A 22,250-nucleotide genomic window follows, 5' to 3' on the forward strand; every position below is an offset into this window, starting at 1 on the left:
GTATTTTATTTTTTAAGAGACCATTTGAGACCACAAAATGGTGAATGGTGCAGTTGAATGTGTTGTGGAGCTAATAGAGCATTTACCATAAAGATAAAATAAAATACGCAGCAGCGCCATTGTGCTGCACATAGTTGGCATGTGAAAGAGAATAAATTTGTTACAAGGGATTAAGAGGAAATGGGATTGCTGTGCTGAGAGCATGCATGGACCAGATGGGATAAATAGTCGTCCCCTGTTCATAGTAAGCATTAATGTTTGATTGCAATGGATGAGAAATATTTGATCATTTAGCAAACTTCCAGGATCTCTGCTTAGTAGCAATAGCGATAGAAATTTATAATGGGAAAGGAATTTAATCTTGCTTTCAGAACTTTATTTATGCAGTATTTTATTTAATATTCTGACACTCTTGTGGCAATTGTTTGTTCTCAATTTTTTTGACTTTACAAAATAAGATTATATAGCAGATTTGCGATGAACATGAAATTTCTTGCAATATTTTGTAATCTTGAACAGCTTCAGTACAAGATTTGAGTGCGAGCTAGTTCTGTGGATAGGCCTTTAGCATCAATGTTGGAGGGGTACAAGATAGAGTGAAACGGAGAAGAGGCGATTGCGTCAAAGACATGAGAAGAATGGTTCGAATGCTCAAATGACAGGTGTCGGAGGTTATGGGGAGAAGGCAGGAGGATGGGGTGAGGAGGGAGAGATAGATCAGCCATGATTGAATGGCAGAGTAGACTTGAATGGCCTAATTCTACTCCTATCCCTCATGACCTTATGATTATTGGTAGCAGTGTCATACACATGTGTAATTAGGTCAGCTGGCTAATTTCACAGGAGGTGTATAATGCCAGTTAGCGAACTGTTTCACTTTGGCAATATTTGGTGTTTCTTGGCTGATGGTAAAGAGCGATGACTTGTTCATATCACTGAATGACAATGTCATAGAGTCATAGAGCGATACAGTTTGAAAACAGGCCCTTCGGCCCAACTTTCCCACACTGGCCAACATGTCTCAGCCACAATAGTCCACCTGCCTGCGTTTGGTCCATATCCATCCAAACCTGTCCTATCCATGTACCTGACTAACTGTTTCTTAAATGTTGGGATAGTCCCAGCCACAACTACTGGCAGCTGACCCCTCTGGCAGCTTGTTCCATGCACCCACCACCCTTTGTGTGAAAAAGTTACCCTCAGATTCCTATTAAATCTTTTCTCCTTCACCTTAAGCCTTTGTCCTCTGGTCCTCGATTCACCTACTCTGGGCAAGAGACTCTGTGCATCATGTTTGATGCCACAATGCCATATATTTGTTCAGAAGCACAATGTACAACTGTAAAAGTGTTTTTTTGGGGGAAGATGGGTGGGCTGGAGGAGGTAGTGTTACTACTCTGCTTCCCATGATCTCCTACTCATCCATTTTAAGGCATGCAAAATAATGGGCTATGAACGTTAGAAGCAAAATATTCTGATCAACACTTCAAACTTAAATATTTTAAGAATTTTTAATATTTGAAATTGCATAAAGCAAATTGAAGCTTCTTTGCTTGGTGAATGGATGGAAATATATGTTTTAAAAATATTAATTAAACCATCATGTAAATGTTTTTACAATGTTTAAAAATCAGTTTAATATGAAAGCAAATGCTCATGACTGGTGATTAGATAAACCAACGCTGGCACCAATTAAATACTCAGTAAATAAACATCACAACCCTCATACTCGTGCATTCGCATTATTTTCTTCCAATCATAATATTAATGGTTGGTCATTAAAATATTTTGATGTATACCTACCTAGGTGAATACTGTAACTTTTCTGAAGAATGAAAGGATGAGGATTTGAGAAATCCTATATAGACAAAAAATACTGGAGTAACTCAGCGGGACAGGCAGCATCTCTGAAGAGAAGGAATGGGTGATGTTTCGGGTCAAGAACCTTCTTCAGACTGAGAAATCCTAAAATTAGTTTCTCTTGCCAAAGAACATGTCGGGAAGAGATTGTGGTACGTGTTGGGCTTCATGAACAAAGTAGTTGAAGATTGTGTTAGATTGGATATTTGAAGCTTAAAAGAAATAAGGCAGAGGATTAAAGAAATAAAGTTATATTATCAATAGAATACAAGTTCAGTAAAATTATAATCGGAAGGAAATAATTAACAAGCAGATGTATAAGAACATATAGTATAAGAAAATAACTGCAGATGCTGGTACAAATCGAAGGTATTTATTCACAAAATGCTGGAGTAACTCAGCAGGTCAGGCAGCATCTCGGGAAAGAAGGAATGGGTGACGTTTCGGGTCGAGACCCTTCTTCAGACTGAGATATAAGACTGATGTATAAGAACAACTATACTGACACAAGAAACGGCAGATACAGGAAGGCAAAACAAAGTTCTGGAGGAACTCGGCAGATCAGGCAGTACAAGTTCATAAGTGATAGGAGCAGAGTTAGGCCATTTGGCCCATCAAGTCTACTCCGCCATTCAATCATGGCTGATCTATCTCTCCTTCCTAACCCCGTTCTCCTGCTTTCTCCCCATAACCCCTTGCACCCGTACTAATCAAGAATCTGTCTGCCTTAAATATATCCATTGATGGCCTCCACAGCCTTCTGTGGCAAAGAATTCCATAGATTCACCACCCTCTGACTAAATAAATTCCTCCTCGTCAACTGAACCGTAAAAGAACATCTAATTCTGAGGCTATGACCTCTTTTCCTAGACTCTCCCAATAGTGGAAACAACCTCTCCACATCCACTCTATCCAAGCCTTTCACTATTCTGTACCTTTCAATGAGGTCCCCCCCTCATTCTTCTAAACTTCAACAAGTGCAGGCCCAGTGCTGTCAAGCACTCATCATATGTTAACCTACTCATTCCTTCGGATTATTCTTGTAAATCACCTCTGGACCCTCTCAAGAGCCAGCACATCCTCAGATACGGTGCCCAAAATTGTTCACAATATTCCAAATGCGGCCTGACCAGCGCCTTATAGAGCCTCTGCGTTACATCCCTGTTTTGGTACACAAGCCCTCTCGAATGAAAGGCTAGCATTGCATTTGCTTTCTTTGCTACCGATTTGACTTGCAGATTAACTTTTTGGGAATCCTGCACCAGCACTCCCAAGTCCCTTTGCACCTCCGTTTTCTGGATTCTCTCCCCATGTAGAAAATAATCTGTACCTTTATACCTACTACCAATGTATCTGTGGAGGGAATGCAGTCTAAAGAAGGGTCTGACCCAAAACGTCTACACATTCCCTCCATCGATGTTGCCTGACATGTTGAGTTCCTTGTGTTTTGCTCAAAAATTGTGGTGTTGTTTGTTTACTATGATGGCAATAGGTGCCAGTACCTTTATCTTATTGAGTCACGACATTTAATTTTCATATTAAGTTGGGTTTTTGCATGATTGAATTATTGTTTTAATATTCAGCAACAATTCAGCGATAATTTCTCTTGCAGATGGAAGTTCAAGCACCACCGGGAACAACTATTGGTTTTGTTGTTCAGGAATGGAATCCTTGTATACCTAACCTAAGCATCCAGAATGAAATGTCTGAAACAATATTGAAAATTAAAGGTCCCTGCTGTACATTCAATTGTTGTGGCGATGTAAACTTTAAAGTAAGTACATATACTGAAGGTGCACTTCACTGATCACCAGTAGTGATTGTCACAAACCTTCACGGCAGCACTCTATTCTCTATATCCTTGTGCAAATTTATTGAAGCAAGCAAAATCTCGGATATAACAAGTCAATATACATGTCACGGGACTATCTTTTATTCACTTCCATCGCACTATTATGTCTTTAGTATATTATATGTCCACCACAGTTCTCTGTCAAGTCTTTGATACGATCTGCAATGAAATCAGCCAGATTCTTAGTTTTCGAGTATTTTCTTTTCATCTCTCTACCACAACTGAATTATGGCCTCTGAGCTTCTGTCTTTCCCTTTCAGTCTTTCCTTGATAATTTACTACAAATTCTCTTTTGGATTTGGACCAGGCGTGTTAACGGGCCAGTTCAGGACACATGTCCACTTCTGGAAAAACTGGGTCACTATCTTTGTATGGCACAGTGCAGAGTCTTGCTGGAATATCCCATATCCACCTGGAAAAGACTTTGCCATTTCCAGCACCACTCTTCTCTGCAATACATTGGTATATTGCGGTGATCTCATCATTCCATCAACAGGGTGCGGCAGACCAACATAGTAGCTGAAACAACCCCAGAACATTATTTTTTTCCCAGGATGTTTGATAAACTCGTCAATATGGCATTTCCTCACTAATCTTCAAACATGGTGGCTACAATGGCCCCGAACCAAGAAATGGCTTTCATCACTGAATAACACCTTTCTCCAGTGCACACATGTCCAACCTTTATTTTGGGTTAGAATCACTTCCTCTTAATCGCAGCAGTTGTTTTTTTCATAGGTCGTCTGGTGATACAACTTGTTTTAATGAAGCATCACTGCATGGTGCTTGAGCTTATTGAGACACCTGCTGCCTCCAAATCTATCTTCAGAATAAGCGAGTTTGGTATTCTGACTGAGCATGCGCAGGTCATAGGTCGCACGGGCTAAGCATTGTCGTCAGCTGATCTGCGTGTAAGCAAACCTTCGTTTTATCCGGTTTTTTTCCAGTTTTGCTTCGTAGAGGTAAGAAGATAATGCTTTCAAAACTGTTAATTAGGTGTATATATGGTTAATTTGTACAAAACGACGATGATTTTGTAGGTTTTATTGCTTTATGCTTACATGAGTGAGCAAGATAGTGACTGAATAACAAGCATTTTTTAATTGTTCTTTGTTTTGGAGGGGGGTTTGAGAATGAAATTAAATGTATGATTTCTATAACTATCAAGGGACTTCTGAATGGGTCACGGTTCATCTCTGAGGCTGGAATATTTGTCGTGGTTAAAGTGTGATGCAAGTTAAGGACAGCGTTTTCTATTTCATCCTGTTTCAGTGCTGCACAGAACGCGTTCTCTCACTCGATCGCAGACTTGATCGCCGTTATGTCGCTCGTAGAAATGTTGCCGTTAATTCACTCTTCAGACTTAAGTTGGGGAGCGGGGCGATCCCGTGGCTTTCATTTTTTGCTGGAGTGGCAAGGAAATCCGGGGAAATGTTCGGACCCACAATCTCAGTGACATCAGTCTGTGCTGCCTGCCCCTTTAATTCAGCGGTTCGGCCAGACAACATCTCTGAAGAAAAGAAATAGGTGACATGTCGGGTCGAGACCCGTCTTCAGACTCCAGTTGTGGTATCAACAACTCACCGAAAGTCTGAAATATAATTTATTTTAAATAATCAAGTAAATAAATTATATTTCAGACATTCTGTGAGTTGTAGATACCACAACTAGAGTCTGAAGATGGGTCTCGACCCGACACGTCACCTATTTCTTTTCTTTAGAGATGTTGTCTGACCAAACTGCTGAGTTAAAGGGGCAGGCGGCTCAGACTGATGTCACTGAGATTGTGAGTCCGAACACTTTGAAAAATGAAAGCATATTTGCGTCACGGGATCGCCCCGCTCCCCAACTTAATTCTGAAGTGCGAATTAACGGTAACATTTCTGCGAGCGACATAACTGCGAGCAAGTCTGCGATCGGGTAAGAGAACACGTTTGGTGCAGCACTGAAACAGGTTGAAATAGAAAACGCTGTCCTTAACTTGCATCAAACTTTAACCACGACAAATTTTCTAACCTCAGAGATGAACCGTGACTCATTCAGAAGTCTCTTGATAGTTATAGAAATCATACATTTCATTTCATTCTCCAACCCCCCCCCCAAAACAAAGACCAATAAAAAATGCTTGTTATTCAGTCATTATCTTGCTCACTCACTGAATCATAAAGCGATAAAACCTACAAAATCATTGTAGTTTTGTACAAATTAACCTTATATACACCTACTTTACAGTTTTGAAAGCAGTATTTTTTTCCCTCTACAAAGCAAAACTGGAAAAAACGGATGAAACGAAGGTTTGTTTACACGCCTCCCCATATCAGCTGGCTACAATGCTTAGCTCGTGCGACCTATGACCTACGCATGCTCAGTCTGATTACCGAACTCGCTTATATCATCATCATCATCATATATATACAGCCACTTGTCTTTCTTGGATCCTTCTTACTTTCCCGAATCAGCAAGGCCTCATCTGTTGGAGTCGTCTTTCTTTTGCAGCCACTCTCACCCGTCCTCCTGGGAGATGGTGAAGAACTTTCTCGGAGAGATTTATAGGGTTTCAGAAAAATATAAGAGCAAACGGTGGTCATAGAAATTCATCATATGAAAAAAAAAAGGCAAAATCAGCCCAAGTTCAATTAATTTGCACAAGGATATATGATAGAACAGTCAAATGCAAAGTAGAGGTAATTTTCAGAGCCATTTTCGCCCCAAGAGGTATTGAGGGTGTTGGGGTTAAATGGTAAAAATGTAAACATTGGGACCAGTCTGCCTTCTGGTTTATCATATCATATCATATCATATATATACAGCCGGAAACAGGCCTTTTCGGCCCACCAAGTCCGTGCCGCCCAGCGATCCCCGTACATTAACACTATCCTACACCCACTAGGGACAATTTTTACATTTACCCAGCCAATTAACCTACATACCTGTACGTCTTTGGAGTGTGGGAGGAAACCGAAGATCTCGGAGAAAACCCACGCAGGTCACGGGGAGAACGTACAAACTCCTTACAGTGCAGCACCCGTAGTCAGGATCGAACCTGAGTCTCCGGCGCTGCATTCGCTGTAAAGCAGCAACTCTACCACTGCGCTACCGTGTTTACTCTTGGTATTTTTCATATTTCAGATACAGCGCGGAAACAGGCCTTTTCGGCCCACCAAGTCCGCGCCGCCCAGCGATCCCCGCACATTAACACTATCCTACACACACTAGGGACAATTGTTTACATTTACCCAGTCAATTAACCTACATACCTGTACGTCTTTGGAGGTAAATCTTGTGAAACCTGAAGAGGCTGGTCTAAAATTGCCACATCTCGGTGAAGCTCGGTGTTGCAGAGATTTCTAAACAGGTTTTCCAAGGCAATCACTTGATGGATGATGTGGATCCAGCAGGTGAATATTTTTCTAGCACTACTTGCTGGACAGTGGTAGTTGGAGTGATTATCGTGCCTATCAAGGAAATCGTCTAGTGTGATCCCTGTGTTCATAATTCTTTACGACATAAACTTGATCAGCCAAATAGCCTTATTCAATGCTGGCTCACATAATCTCATTCCTCCACTAACTATTGGTGCCACCGAGTTCCTTTCTTTCCCTCCCTAATCTGGGTCCTGATTTCCCCCTTCTACCTACCATCCTCCCTCTGGTTCTATATTTCACTCTCACCTTGCTTTCCTATGATATTTCACCATTTGTGCCCTTTTGCCTTCTTTACTTATTACCTCCAGTCTCGTTTGCTGCATCCGGCTTTTGCTCCCCTACCTGACTCATCAGCTGATTAACCTCTGCCATGACTCCCTTGTAGATAAAATATCTGGAGTAACCACTACTTTGAATATTCATCACACCCTCTACAGTTGTGAATTCGCAAATTGTAAAGTTTTTGACTTCCTGAAAGAAGAGATGCATCCTTGTCCAAACTTAATGATTCTTTATGGTGAAGCCACATCATTCTAAATATCCTAAATTGGGGAAACATTGTCATGACATTCACCTTGTCATTGTCTCTCAGAATCTTGCATTTCAATAAAGTCCTCTCTTTTTTTGAGGATAGGTTCAACCAGATCAACTATACTTGCATCGCCAACCTCTTCATCCCAGATTTCAGCTGATGAACCTGCTCTGCAATGTGCCTCTGTGATACATGCACATCCTTAAATAAAGTGATCAAAACTGTATGCGGTTATGCGACTGTACAGGTCACTGGTATGAGACCAGAACTGGAGTACTGCCTATAGTCTTGGTCTCATACCAGAGCCCTGTATAGTTTCATTACTTCCCTACTTTTATACTTTGCACCCCTTGGAATAAAGGCCAACATTCCAAAAGCTGAATTATTTTCTGTGTCTATGTACAAACCTTGGTATTACGTGTACCATGACCCCCATGATCTGTTGCTTTACACAGTGAGTGCTGCTTGATTGCCCAATGCCAGGCAGAAAACTGGTGGAGCCTGCTCCCTCTCTGCATGACACGCATCCCTCAACATTAATTATAATGTGTAATTGCACCAATCTCTGAGTTGGTAGTTGGGGTGCAGGCACAATTTTCACCACTCCATCCTCTTTGACTTCCCGCCCTGCCATCTTCCCATGCTCCTGTGCTTGGACTGATATTATGGGGAGGAGATTAATGATGGAGTTCTCCTCCCAATATCTTGCAAAGAACAAATGTATAAATCATGTTCATGGTAATGCAACAATGTTTGGGATTTGTAAGGATGCGCAATCTTCACAAAGGAGATTTATGACTTGCAATAGAAAATTGTCACGAGTACATCAGGCAGATCTCATATAACCTCTGCTCGTGAGGTAGCTGGTGACTCTGGGCTTCCCTGCCCATGAAGTAGAAGGTGGTCTCCTCTAGAGAGGTGAGCTCATGAGAGGGGGTGCCAGCCATGTTGGTGATTTTTGTTCATCATGTCTTGGCCTGAATTAAGTCTTTGTACTACATTTTTCGAGGGTTGTGTGTGTGCTTCATTTTATCTCCTACCTGCTCTGACATATTTTGAGGTTGTAAACGTTCTTGTAACATTGCTCCAATTAGCAGTATATATTCTGCTGGATTTCATTTGAGCCCCTGCTCACCAGTCTCTCGTGGTGGTCCTTGGCACTAGACACCATGACAAAGACTAGAGCGACTAGGTTTGTATACACTGGAATTTAGAAGGATGAGAGGGGATCTTATCGAAACGTATAAGATTATTAAGGGGTTCGACATGTTAGAGGCAGGAAACATGTTCCCAATGTTGGGGGAGTCCAGAACCAGGGGCCACAGTTTAAGAATAAGGGGTAGGCCATTTAGAACAGAGATGAGGAAAAACTTTTTTAGTCAGCGAGTTGTGAATCTGTGGAATTCTCTGCCTCAGAGGGCAGTGGGGGCCAATTCTCTGAATACATTCAAGAGAGAGCTAGATAGAGCTATTAAGGATAGCAGAGTCAGGGGGTATGGGGAGAAAGCAGGAACGGGGTACTGATTGAGAATGATCAGCCATGATCACATTGAATGGCGGTGCTGGCTCGAAGGGCCGAATGGCCTACTCCTGCACCTATTGTCTATTGCCTGAAGTGCATTTCACTGATAAGCACATAAATTGGAGAGTTGCCTTCCTTTCCCCTTTGGTCTGGCTGCTCGTTAGCTCTGATAACCGAAGATATAATTGTAATCTCTCAATACTTGGTTATGGTTATATTACCACGAAAACAAGAATTTTTACACCAAGGTTTTAACATTTATCGGAACATATCTACTTTATTTTGAAAAATGTATCAGGATTATTATATGTATATCTATTTTTTAATAAAATGTATCAACATTAATATTATACTAGACGGGCGTGGACCCGTTGGGTCCAAACCTCTCCTGTCTCGGCAACCCCCGTTGGGTCCAAACCTCTCCTGTCCCGGCGACCCCTGTTGGGTCCAAACCTCTCCTGCGGGCCTGGCAACCCTCCCCCAACTGACGACCTGTGGACCCGTTGCCAGCCGGGAAGTCTCCCCCGGGGCCGTGGGCGGGAGAGCAAAAGGGAGAGGGAACCACTCGCCCCGGGTGGCCAGAGCGAGCCGTGGACCCGTTGGGTGCAAACCTCTCCTGCAGCGGCAGCTCGACAGCGACGGCCATCTTCTTTGACCCTCTGCTGCCGCTCTGCACCACGGGAGGAAGGTCAGGCGCAGGGCACGCCGGGACGGGCATCAGTTCTCCTGGCGGGGGGGGGGGGGGGCAGCGAATTTATTAAAGTTTATTAAGTTAATTGCTTTTAAAATGTTATAAAACTTGATCAATTGAGACCGCAGGGGAATGGTGAGTAGGGTGGGCCTAAAATTGTTGTGCTATCGTGTACCATTATGGCTGTATTTTTGGAACAAATATATCCACAAACCCAAAACAAATATATCTACAAACCCACAAATATACAAGATGAGATGTATAGATATAGATAGATAGATTTGATTATGGTATTGTTGCCTTTATTTAAAATAGCCTTTAGACTAATGGACTGGCAAAACTAGTCTAAAGGGTTTTTAAGTACATTTTTGCACCAATGCCTGTCGGGTACTGATGCAGGAGAAAGAACATTATGTTCAATAGCTCTCCATGATGATTTACAATGAAATAATGGAAGTTGGTAGTGGGAAATTGAATATATAGATTCTTTCCTACAAGTGGAATGAAATGTTTTTGGTGTTTCCATGCAGGTTTTGAGTATGGATGAGACCAATGTTATTGGAAAGATATCAAAGAAGTGGTCAGGTCTTCTACGTGAATACTTCACAGATGCTGATAACTTTGGAATTCAGTTTCCTATGGATTTGGATGTTAAAGTTAAAGCTGTCCTCATTGGAGCATGCATAATGGTGGTAAGTACAAACAGCAAACAACGTTGGCTTCACGAGAAGAGAAGAGTGCTAGACAATTTTGAGTAAAATTCAGCAAATATTTCTGGGATTCATGGCAGTAATTTTGGGGCAAGGCATGTATTCATTTGGCTTCCATTCCACAGATGGCATTTGGTTCGCTAATTTTGCAGCAGGTTTTTGGGATGGGCAGAAGGAATGTCTACCTTTCGGTTACTGATGTGGTTAGATTGCAGAGATCAAGATGTCACCAGATCTCAATTCCATGATTTTGACCTTTCCCTGATCCATAGGTGAGAAGTTGTTCTGGTCCACTTGTATCCCATTTAGCCTATTGTCTATGTGAGCTCCCTGTAGGGCAAACTTGTAAGTCATATTTCCCTCAAAGTTTGTAAAATATCCTGTATATTGACTATTGGGTTTCTCTTTTACAAAGTGCCACTTAATGATTTTTGTCACCTCACTTCGATTTGGTGAAACATCATAGCTTACTGAAACGTTGTATAAAATTTGAAAAAAGATTCCTTGTATCCTGCTTGGATCTTTTGTCGGAATGTTTAGTGTTTTCCCTGCTCCTTAAGCCTAAGCCATCTACTAATGGGAAGCTTCCTTCTATTTATCTAAAATCTTCAAAATCTCTATCAAATTTCCTTTGTCTCCTTTGTTCCAAATAGAACAGGCATAGTTTCTCTGTGTTACCTTTATCACTAATGTCCCTCATTGCTGGAACCATTCTGGTTAATTGTCACCCTTTCCAAGTCTTACATAAAACATGACCAGAATTGGATGCAATTCTTGGGTTGTGGCCCAACTAGTGTGTACTAGTTTAAATAGTTTCCCTATTTTTATAGTCTGAGTAAAAAATTGTGTTGGGGAACTCAGTGAGTTAGAGAACATCTGTAGAAGGAATAGACAAGTGGTGTTTCAGGTCAGGACCCAACTTCAGACTATACCTTTATTTAAGATTTCATGAAATCTATATTCTCCACTCATTCTTTCAACTTTGAAGGATTTATGCACCTGTACATCCAGGTCCTGCTCTTGCAGCACAGCTTTCAAAACTCTGCCGTGTAATCAATACTGTGTTGCATTATTCTTCCTGCCAAAGTGTTTCACTTTACCCTGGCTAAATTTCATTTGATGCTTGATTACACTCTCAGCGAGTCTGTCTGTGCTAGCCTGTAGTTGATATCTACCTTTCTTGATGTTTATTGCACATCTCAGCTACGTTTCATCCACAAATGCATGGCCTGTCTAAATTATTAAAATCTTTTTTTTCATTTCTCAAGTCCGATGAAAAGTATTCCATTTTGCACTTTTAAGCATTGTTTGGAGGGAAACCTTTGATTTTTGTGCAAATTTTGGGAATTTTTACAAAATAAAAGAAGCTGCTGTTCAATCCATGTTATCTATTATCATCGAGAGCACCTCACACACTTCTGTTTGCACACTGATGCACATGGCATCAAGCCATGTGTGAGGCACGCTCCAGGGATCTCTCTGGCCCGCATGAGCATTCTAGAGCTATGACAGGCCACTAAAATATTCTGGAATTATAACTGGTACCTAAAAATATCCAGATGGTTACAGCTTTCTGAAATAAATCTCTTTAACTATGGGCTAGAACTTGGTCATGTGTTTAGCGGGCAGGCTTACAAGCTGTCAAATGAGTGGCAAGGCATTTCAAAATTACAAGCCAGTCCAGCAGAATGTACATAACTTTAATTAATCCTTTCAGCATAATTGCACCAGGTTTTGATGCTTGTAGAACAGCATTCAACCTTGTGGCAGCTGATGCACTCTGGTTTGTGCGGGAGGTATTCCAGTGTAAGATGCGGATGTTCCTGCAGTTGTCAGTACATCTGAATGCACAGCATTGATGTGAAGCTGTTAAATTGTGGATTCAAAGGAAAGGGAGGTTCACACCTTGTCCCCACCATCCGCTGCAGAGAAGGTCACGCAGAATAGTTTAGCATTGGAAGTCATAGGAGCTCGCCATAGCTGGGTATGCTGCTTGATTGAATTATGCACTTGGTTCCTTTTTTATTTTTCTGTTCGGTGGTCATAGTGCCACAAGCATTTCTCCTCCAGTCACTCTGAAAGTTGTAGTCATTGTTGAAAAAAAATAATCTTTCATCCAGGAAGTGCATCCCCAGCCACTTCAGCCAGCTTTGGCAAATTCTCCACTGGCATTTGTTTTGACAGAGCGCCAGGATATGGATGAAATGGCATGGGTAATAACTGGGTCGATGTTGAGTGTTTGTGGCATTTATTGCAGGATGTATAGTATTTGTTTTTGGAGGCCAATCATAAGTTATGAGTTGTAGTTGGCTAGATGATGGACACTTTGGAATCACATTCTCCTGGATTATGGACAGTAAAGGCTTCACTGTGTGACTGTAGTAAATGGGTCCGGAAAATAGCAAACATAACCTCTCACTGCTGATCCTGAAATAGGAGGGATCGATCATAGAGAACCCTCCATCTACTCTTAAGGGCTCAAGCATCTAGATGAGAGGATGTGGTTGTTGCTTTGTTGATACATCAACTGTGTGAAAATCAATTGTTTGTTGCTTCTGGTTCTTTTGCAAAATTTGTCCGATGGTAACCGATCCATCTCCAACTGGAAACAGTTACTTCAAATTTAATCTGATCAGAATCCTTCCTGATTCAGAACACCTTGGCTGACTCCCTTTGACTATTGTCGCTCAAGCTGATTTAGTTTGCCCATCTCGCACAGGTTCTGCAACTCTGCTTCCAATTTGGGATATGGTGAATTGTCTGCTTCAAGGTATGGACATGGGGAGAAAGCAGGAACGGGGTACTGATTATGGTTGATCAGCCATGATCATATTGAATGGCAGTGTTGGCTCGAAGGGCCGAATGGCCTACCCCTGCACCTATTTTCTATGTTTCACTTGTACAACCAACTCAAAAAAGGCTACTACTTCACCGGAGCTAAAGATTTAAAGCAAAAAGTAGCTGCTTATTTTCGCTGGGCTTTTCTTATATTCCACGGAGTTTGTGAGCCAAATATGATCTTTTAAGGACTATACAGCTACATCCCCTGTAGACTACATCCTGCATTCTCTTTTAAAATGGTAGAAATGTAATTAAAATTGCTGCTGTTCATTCTTCAGATCATGGTGAATTACTTTGTACTTAGCATTTAATTCAATTTGCCTCCCAGTTACCCACTTCGCCCATGTTCAATTCTGTAATTATCTACGTTGTTTATGAATTTTTTGTCTCCACAAACTTTGAAATTATGTGGTCATAAGCTGTTTCCTGGGAAATATGGCTGTACGCATCCTTTCAATTTATAAAATGCAACAGCCACCACTAATTATTGCCTTCCATTTATAAACCACTGTCCTTTAATTCCATGGGTTTCAATTTTGCTAATGTTTGTTATGTGGTAGGGATTTGCCTTTGGAAAGCCCATTGGCAAAACATCATTTACATCATCCTCATCAAACCCCTCTTACTGTATCAAAGACCATGAGTTGTCTTTTATAAATTCGAGGTTTATTTAATTTGCTCACTCTTTCCTGATCTCAATTCATTTTGAATTGGATTATTATATCTCAAAAATCCCCAATATCTGGCCAACTGGTCTGTAAATACAAGGTTTATTACTGCCCTCATCTTACATAGAAACATACAATAGGTGCAGGAGGAGGCCATTTGGTCCTTCGAGCCAGCACCACCATTCATGGTGATCACGGCTGATCATCCACAATCAGTAATCCGTGCCTGCCTTCTCCCCATATCCCTTGATTTCGCTAGCCCCCCGAGCTCTATCTAACTCTCTTTTAAATTCATCCAGTGAATTGGCCTCTACTTCCTTCTGTGGCAGAGAATTCCACAAATTCACAACTCTCTGTGTGAAAATCACAAATTCACAACTCTAACATTTCCAATGCTCCCATAACCAAGCAGAATTTAAAATTATGGTCACTGCTTATAAGCACATAGAAAGATGACTTTGTTGCTGTCATGGAGATATAGTTGAAGATAGGGCACGGGAGTAAGAGAATGGGAGTGAGATGGTGGGTAGGAAGTGGGAGAGAGGAGTATTGCAATATTGGTCAAGGAGTCCAGCAGTGGATTAATGATAGAGGATATCCTAGATAGGTTTTCCAATAAGATCACATGGATAGAACTCAGAAATAAAATGGAGCAATTACTTTGTAAGAGACCTTAGGTCTTGTCTGATTTAGATAGAGGAGCAATTAAATTACATAGACAAATCACAGTGATGCAAGAATAATGCAGTTACCATTTCAGTGTGAAGTACTCAGTGGGTTTTTCAAAGTGCATCTAATCCTCTGATCATTTGACATTAAGACTTGCACCTTTTAGTAAGGTTCATTGTTTACAATCAGAAGAATGATATTTCACTTAACCATCTCTTCCTGCCTTGTGCCAAATGTTGACATTGATCTCCTGGAGATTAATGAAAGTGTCCCTGGTGTATTTATTTACATGTAGAGTTCTTATGGCAAGTTTCGTGTATTTACCATATTTCTAAACTTTAGAATAATTGAGCTGTAAACATTGTTAATAACTTTTTCTTTAGGACTTTTTGTACTTTGAGCAAAATTCTGGAACTATGAACCAAGGAGGTTGGCAAATGATGTAGCTACAGAATAATGGAACTTACCCAGAAGTATCATGGTAAGATTTAGAAGCTTTATCTTTTTTGTGATTGAATGAACTCAGCATGTGATTTACAGATTCAAACACAACTAATTTATTGTATTTACTACAGTTTTTACTACTGTGTCTTGTAATGTTATTGCCAGAGGATTTTTTTTGAGTTTTGAAAGATTTGAATAAACTAATTCTGCAGTTTGTGTATTCATTTCGCCTAAATCTTTTGGGAGCAAAATAACTGAAACATTCTGCACTATTTAAAAATAGCAGGATGCGAATTAGGTGGTGGTTGGGAAATTGGAGAAGATGAAAACCTGAGGTTGAAATTAAAATGGTTGACTGGTCAAATAATCTTTTGTTGAAATAAAAGGCAGCCACCTGATTTGTGAATTTTATTCCTTCTAACTAATTTAGTCACTTGGCCCATTCGATAATGACTGTATCCACTATCCCTGCTCTGCTGGAGTGCTGATTCTGGCACAATTAGGTCTAAGTAGCTCTTTCCTTGAAATGGTGTGACCCAACATTCATACATCAATGTCTAATTTGGAAGTTTCTCATGCCACATTGGCTAAAACTGATCCAGCGTGCATACATGCACATGTACCTCCTGAATACCATTGGAATGGTAGATAACTTATATGGTTTGGATGATTTTTGCACTTGTAAAACAGAGGAACACATGACAATACGAAAATCCCTACAGCAGATTGCTTGTATCGTCCAGTATTGCCCAAATTTAGAATCCAAGAATCCTCGTCTGAAACATGTTGCCATGTCACATCATATTCTTAACCATTGATGCAATCTAACTTATTTTCTTATTTTCTTGCAAATGCATTTCTATTGCTGTCGTTTTTTAATGTACACAATGCTTTGTATATCATTGGCAATTTCAAAGACATTTATCTTTTTGAGAAGCATCCTCTAATGTTTTGTCTTTTATCATACAGATGCTACTTCAGTAAGGATTAAAAATGGTCTGCACCGACTTTGCTGTCATCCAGTTATGTGCCTAACTCAATTTCAACATTGATCAATAAGGATGAAATAAATTCACTGGTATTCCTTTGAGAGCTTGCAGTCATTAACCTGCAGCAATGTCTTCATTTATGATTTAACAAAGCCATAGGTGTCATTTTGAAATGTGGATTTGCATTTTTATATCACAAGTTTGTGATTTGTCAGTGTTTACTGTTTTGTCTGTAACAACATTGTACTGTTACTAGAATAAACTAAAAATATATTCTGGAAATTTCCTTCAATCTTTTTTCACTTTGCCACTATAATAAAGCAAGATATAATGGAAAGCCATGTAGGGGGATCTCTGGGAGTCCTGCAATATATTCAGTGTAGTTTGAGACCTTGAGTTTGATTTAGCATCAAAATCTTTGATTTAAAAAAAAAATTCAGCCTGATAACGAGTTAATGCCAATAAAAGTAGATATTAATTTCTACTTGTGCCCTGGATTTAAATTTTTTTTTTAATCCATTGTTGAAACAATTGTTACAATCATTTGCTATCTCCAAAGATCTAGAAGCCTTTTTGAATTTCTCAATTCCTCAATGGCAAAATTGGGGGACAAAATGAGGTAATTCAGAGAAGTAACAATTTTATTTTTGAAATTCAGTTTTGATGCTGGAAAGAAGCAATCAGGGAAAAGTGAAAATATAGATCATATAAGGTGGCACAGCGGTAAAGTTGCTGCCTTACAGAGCTTACATTGCCAGAGATCAATCCCGACTACGGGTGCTGTCTGAACGGAGTTTGTATGTTCTATCCGTGACCTGTGTGGGTTTTCTCAGAGATCTCTACTTTCCTCCCACACTCCCAAGGCACACAGGTTTGTAGGTTAATTGGCTTTGTATAAATGTAAATTCTCCCTAGTGTGTGTAGGATAGTGTTAGAGTGCGGGGATTGCTGGTTGGCACGGACTCGGTGGGCCAAAGGGACTGTTTCCCTGCTGTATCTCTAAACTCTAAACTAAACTCTAAACTCTGTTGTGAGTGAACATTTTTTTTTAATTTGCTGTTTCTCGTACAGAAAATGCTTCTCCAAGTATTAATGTGACGTGCAAGTAAATCTCGACCCCTCATTTAAGTTTATTGTTGCCACATGTACCATGGTACACTGAGAAGCTTAGTTTTGCATGCTATAGTGTATAATCCGATCATATAGTACAGTAGATATAGTCAAGTCAAACTTTAGTACACTAGTTAGAGCAAAGGGTGCAAAGTGCAAATGACCGTGATCATTTCTGATATATAGGCCAGCACAGAGATGCAGCTGGTAAAGCTGCTGCCTCGCAGCACCAGAGACTGGGTTTAATCATGACCTCTGGTGCAGTCGGTATGGAGTTTGCATGCTCTCCCTTTGACTGCATAGGGTTTTGTCAGGATGCTCCGATTTTCTCCCTCGCTCCAAAGATATGCGGGTTTGTAGGTTAATTGGCCTCTGTAAATTGCCCTGGTGTGAAAGGAGTGGACGAGGAAGTGGGATAACAGAGCTAGTGTTCAGTGGTCAGCATGGTATTGTGGGCCGAAGGGCCTGTTTCCATGCTCTTCCTCTAAACCAAAAACGAATTAAAAATGTGGGATGTTGCTGAGGGGTTAGATTGTGCTATTATAGACTGTGCAGATAATAGACAATAGACAATAGGTGCAGGAGTAGGCCATTCAGCCCTTCGAGCCAGCACCGCCATTCAATGTGATCATGGCTGATCACTCTCAATCAGTACCCCGTTCCTGCCTTCTCCCCATACACCCTCACTCCGCTATCCTTAAGAGCTCTATCCAGCTCACTCTTGAAAGCATCCAACGAACTGGCCTCCACTGCCTTCTGAGGCAGAGAATTCCACACCTTCACCACTCTCTGACTGAAAAAGTTCTGAGGAATACTATAATTTCTGAGGAATATATCACTATCATTAGTTACAGATCAATACGGGATGGAATCCTGGTTCTCATTTGCCTTCCACTCAAACTGTATCACTCATCTTTTGAACCTTACTCTCAATTTACTTTGCAATGAAACGCCAAGAGCTTAGTGGTTTGCAGCTATGGAAGGATGGTGAATAATCTGTCCCCAGACCCTGTCACACCGAAGTGAGCAGAACTATTGATGTTCCGGTGCACAACCCGACACAACTGGTTAGGTTTTCATTCCTGTGAATGAATGGGAAAACAAGAGCAGAAGTTTGGTGCATATCATGAACTGGGCTGATGCTGCCTAATTCCTGCTGGTCTTTCTGAAATGAATCTCCTGGGCATCCTTCCAAAACGCAGGAGGTTGAAGGATGATCTCTGTTAGGGTACTGTTAATATAAAATTTGTTGGACAGTCCCTTTGCAGGATTCCTAGTGTAGACAATCACCAAAGCTGCCCACAGTTAAAGAACAAAAACGTGTAAAGTTACAGTATAAATCTTTAAGCGGGCAAATGGAACTAGCTTGGATGGGGCATTTCGGTTGGTATGGATGAGTTGGCCTGAAGGGTCGGTGTCCGTACTGTATGACTATGACTAATAATACTAAATGGACTGTGGGATTAGGCCTTAAATATCATTAAGATCTAATAAAGCAATGTTGGTTACTCAAATCCATTTAATGATTTATCCTATTTCCTTTAATGCCAACCATTCTAAACACTGTCTTGCCCTTTTAGTTTTAGAGATACAGCGTGTAAACAAGCTCTTTGGCCCATCGAGTCCGTGCCGACCAGAGTTCCCCGCATATTAACACTATCCTACACACAACAGGGACAATTTACATTTATACAAAGCCAATTCACCTACAAACCTGTACCTCTTTGGAGTGTGGGAGGAAACTGAAGATCTCGGAGAAACTCCACGCGGTCACGGGGAGAACGTACAAACTACGTACAGACAGCACCCGTAGTTGGGATCGATCCCGGGTCTCTAGCGCTGCAAGCGGTGAGGCAGCAACTCTACCGCTGCGCCACTGTGCCGCCCTTGTTAGGAGTGGACAAGAGGTAGCTACTCAAGAAAAGGCCCATGTCCTAATACATTCTGTTAATTCCTCTTAACACCTCTGATTTTTGGTTCAGTTAATTATGTGGAGTCATGCAATGCAAGGATAAACTACTACTCATGTTTCCTGCTGTCTGTTCCTACACTTCATTTGCAAACTAAACTCTCAGTTTTTTTAATTCATTATGCTGTTAAATCAATGATTGGAACAGAACATTCCTACTGAAGGATCTTCGCATGCTCTGGTGCCCATCTCCATCTCCCGTGCTGCCTCAAGCTTATGTTACAACTTCCTTTTAGATTACTGATTGTAGTTAGTATATTCAGAGAATAATTACCGATGAAAAGAATTAGAATGGAGAGGTTGTAATTGCAACTTTCATTTGGATGCTGGATCTTGTGGCTGACACACTAAAACACAATATAATACACTATAACACACTATTGTTAATTCCGATTCTTTTACCCTCAGTCTGGTTCAGCAATCACCGAGTCGAATACAGTACTGTAGTTCAAAACCTTTATTTTCTGCTGGACTCTCTTCTGCTCCACTGTTCAAGCTCTCACCAGAGTCGCCCGAAAAGAGCAGAGAGAGAGTGAGCAACATACAACTGGTCACATGTTTATAGTTCAATACAGCAGAGAGTAACTTTCTTACCAGTAGTAACTTCTTGGCTCAATCACAGGCAGGTAAGCTCTGTGATGTCATTACCATTAATTCTAAGCAGCCATCTTCCAGTCCCAGAGTATCCCTACTCCTGTACATTCTCATTCCCTCCTTTTATCATTCTATATCTCCTCATGTTCCTTCTCATCTAATCTCCTGTGGAACAGCATCCCTCTCCCCATCAGAACTGCCCCCTCCATCGACTCCTTTAAGTCCAGGCTCAAAACTTATTTCTACTCCCTAGCGTTTGAGGCTCATTGAGGAGGCGCTGTGAACTGTTTGCTGTGAACTGTTTTTTTTTTTTTTTTCCATTGGAACCTAATCAGATGTACAGCACTTTGGTCAACGTGGGTTGTTTTTAAATGTGCTATACAAATAAAATTGACTTGACTTGACTTCTCATCTTCCCAACCCAATACATATTTCAGAATAGCCAGAAGTACAAATATACAGACAATTGCAATCCCCAGGTACATTGCCATATTGATTACAGTGCGTCTCTTTCACATATGTGACGGATTCTCCTGGGGTCATCACGTTGGCGTACTCTGTTTTCTGCAAATCTGAAGGCTACCAGGACTCCAAGGGAGGCAAGCAATAGCGGTGTGTCCATAGTGACTCAACTGGTCTGTCCTGGGAAAAGATTTTTTAAAGGAAAGAAGAGTTTAGCATTTTAGGTTTTAGGCGCAATACTGACAATCTTACAGTGGTGAAGGTGGAACCACGCTTTTCTCCCGCCCCCTCCCCTGACATCAGTCTGAAGAAGGGACTCGACCCGAAACGTCACCCATTCCTTCTCTCTGAGATGCTGCCTGACCCGCTGAGTTACTCCAGCATTTTGTGTCTACCTTCAATGTGAGCCAGCATCTGCAGTTATTTTCCTGCACAGTCCAGGCCCTTGTTGCTGTACCGTATGATATTTCAACTGGCATAGAGATGGGGTATTGGCATACCTGCCCTTGGAACCTGGACAAGCTCTGGGCTTTGTCGGATTTGGGGAGGTTGTAAGTGGACTGAATGGGTGACATGGATGCATGCCCCTGTGTCCACTAAGAAGGTGCAACATTTCCCCGCGACTTGTAGTTCCAGAACAGGTTCTGCGTTGCACCCGTCCACCAGTAGGTCAGTCAGTACTGGGGAAACGGATTAGTCGGGGGGAAGTTTGTGCACCTCCCTTGTCCTCGATCTCTTTGCCAACCTCCCCGTCTGCCTCTTGTGCCTCCTTCTCTAAACTGCCGCCTTGGGGGACCAAAGGGTGGGCCGTAGGTAGGGGCATTTGGTCCGTTGGGGTGACCCATATACCCGTATCCCTGCCTATCTACCCGACACACAGTACTGAGGGTCCAGCCGGTCCTTGTCTGGAACGGCCTTCGGTTTTCCTTCTTCATTACATACTCCGTTTTCACCTTAACCTGGGACTGATTCTCCTGTCCCCCTACCATTCCTCCAGTGGTATTTAACTGCACGGGCTATTTGGCTCGGACTATTTTCAGCCCAGTCCATATTGTTGGTTTTTACTGTGGCTGGGAGACAATTTATCAGAATAGCACAATACTGGGGTGAATTTGCACCGTTTCAATAGTTGGCATCCCCCGACTGACTGGTGTATATCTCTGAAAACCTCTCCAAACATCCTTCTGGCCCCTCTCTCCTTTCCGGGGTCGAGTATCCAGAACTTTGGAGGTGTCAATAGGTTTTTGCAGAGTGGTAGTAAGAGAGGTCAGGATTGTGTCCTTCCCCCACTGGACTCTGGGCATGCAGATTGGCACGCACAGCGTTACAGCTTGGGGACCCCAAATCAACTAGGGATCTCGCCAAATTAACTTGGTGTTCTACTGGGGTTAGGACTTGTTGCACCAGGGCCCACAGATCTCTGGAATCGGCATCACAGACACGTCGAAGGTATTTATTCACAAAGTGCTGGAGTAACTCAGCAGGTCGGGCAGCATCTCGGGAGAGAAGGAATTGGGTGACCTTTCGGGTCGAGACCCTTCTTCAGACTGATGTGGACACATCAGTCTGAAGAAGGGTCTCGACCCGAAAGGTCACCCAATTCCTTCTCTCCCGAGATGCTGCCCGACCTGCTGAGTTACTCCAGCACTTTGTGAATAAACACCTTCGATTTGCACCGGCATCTGCAGTTTTTTTTCCCTCATACTATCACAGACACGTGTCGTGGTTCAGAGGAAGTCTACAAGTGAAGGCGGGCGGTTGCTTTCCATCTGGCACCTGGCTCAGGGTTGGCCGTCATCTGGTTCTGCCTCCAAGGGAAGTAAGTAATCGCTCATTGTCCCGCGCGTTACCGACGCCAACTTTGACTGGTTTGGGTTGAAAGCGGGACTGGGCGTCTCTCTCCAACCGGGAA

The 22,250-nt window shown here is 41.7% G+C and overlaps 1 protein-coding gene across 7 annotated transcripts in view; it reads left to right on the forward strand.

Annotated features, from left to right (window-relative positions):
• LOC144595368 (phospholipid scramblase 1-like) overlaps nt 1-16,478 on the forward strand; it is a 44,598-nt gene extending 28,120 nt beyond the window's left edge. For all 7 annotated transcript variants that reach the window (XM_078402801.1, XM_078402803.1, XM_078402807.1 and 4 more), the window contains 4 exons: nt 3,473-3,634; nt 10,413-10,574; nt 15,154-15,251; nt 16,184-16,478. In XM_078402801.1, the coding sequence (XP_078258927.1) occupies nt 3,473-3,634; nt 10,413-10,574; nt 15,154-15,216 (387 nt within the window). In that variant the 3' untranslated portion in view covers nt 15,217-15,251; nt 16,184-16,478. The remainder of the gene's footprint in view (nt 1-3,472; nt 3,635-10,412; nt 10,575-15,153; nt 15,252-16,183) is intronic.
• Nucleotides 16,479-22,250: the final 5,772 nt, after the last annotated feature.

Source organism: Rhinoraja longicauda, chromosome 7, assembly GCF_053455715.1.
Source record: "Rhinoraja longicauda isolate Sanriku21f chromosome 7, sRhiLon1.1, whole genome shotgun sequence".
NCBI lineage: Eukaryota > Metazoa > Chordata > Chondrichthyes > Rajiformes > Arhynchobatidae > Rhinoraja > Rhinoraja longicauda.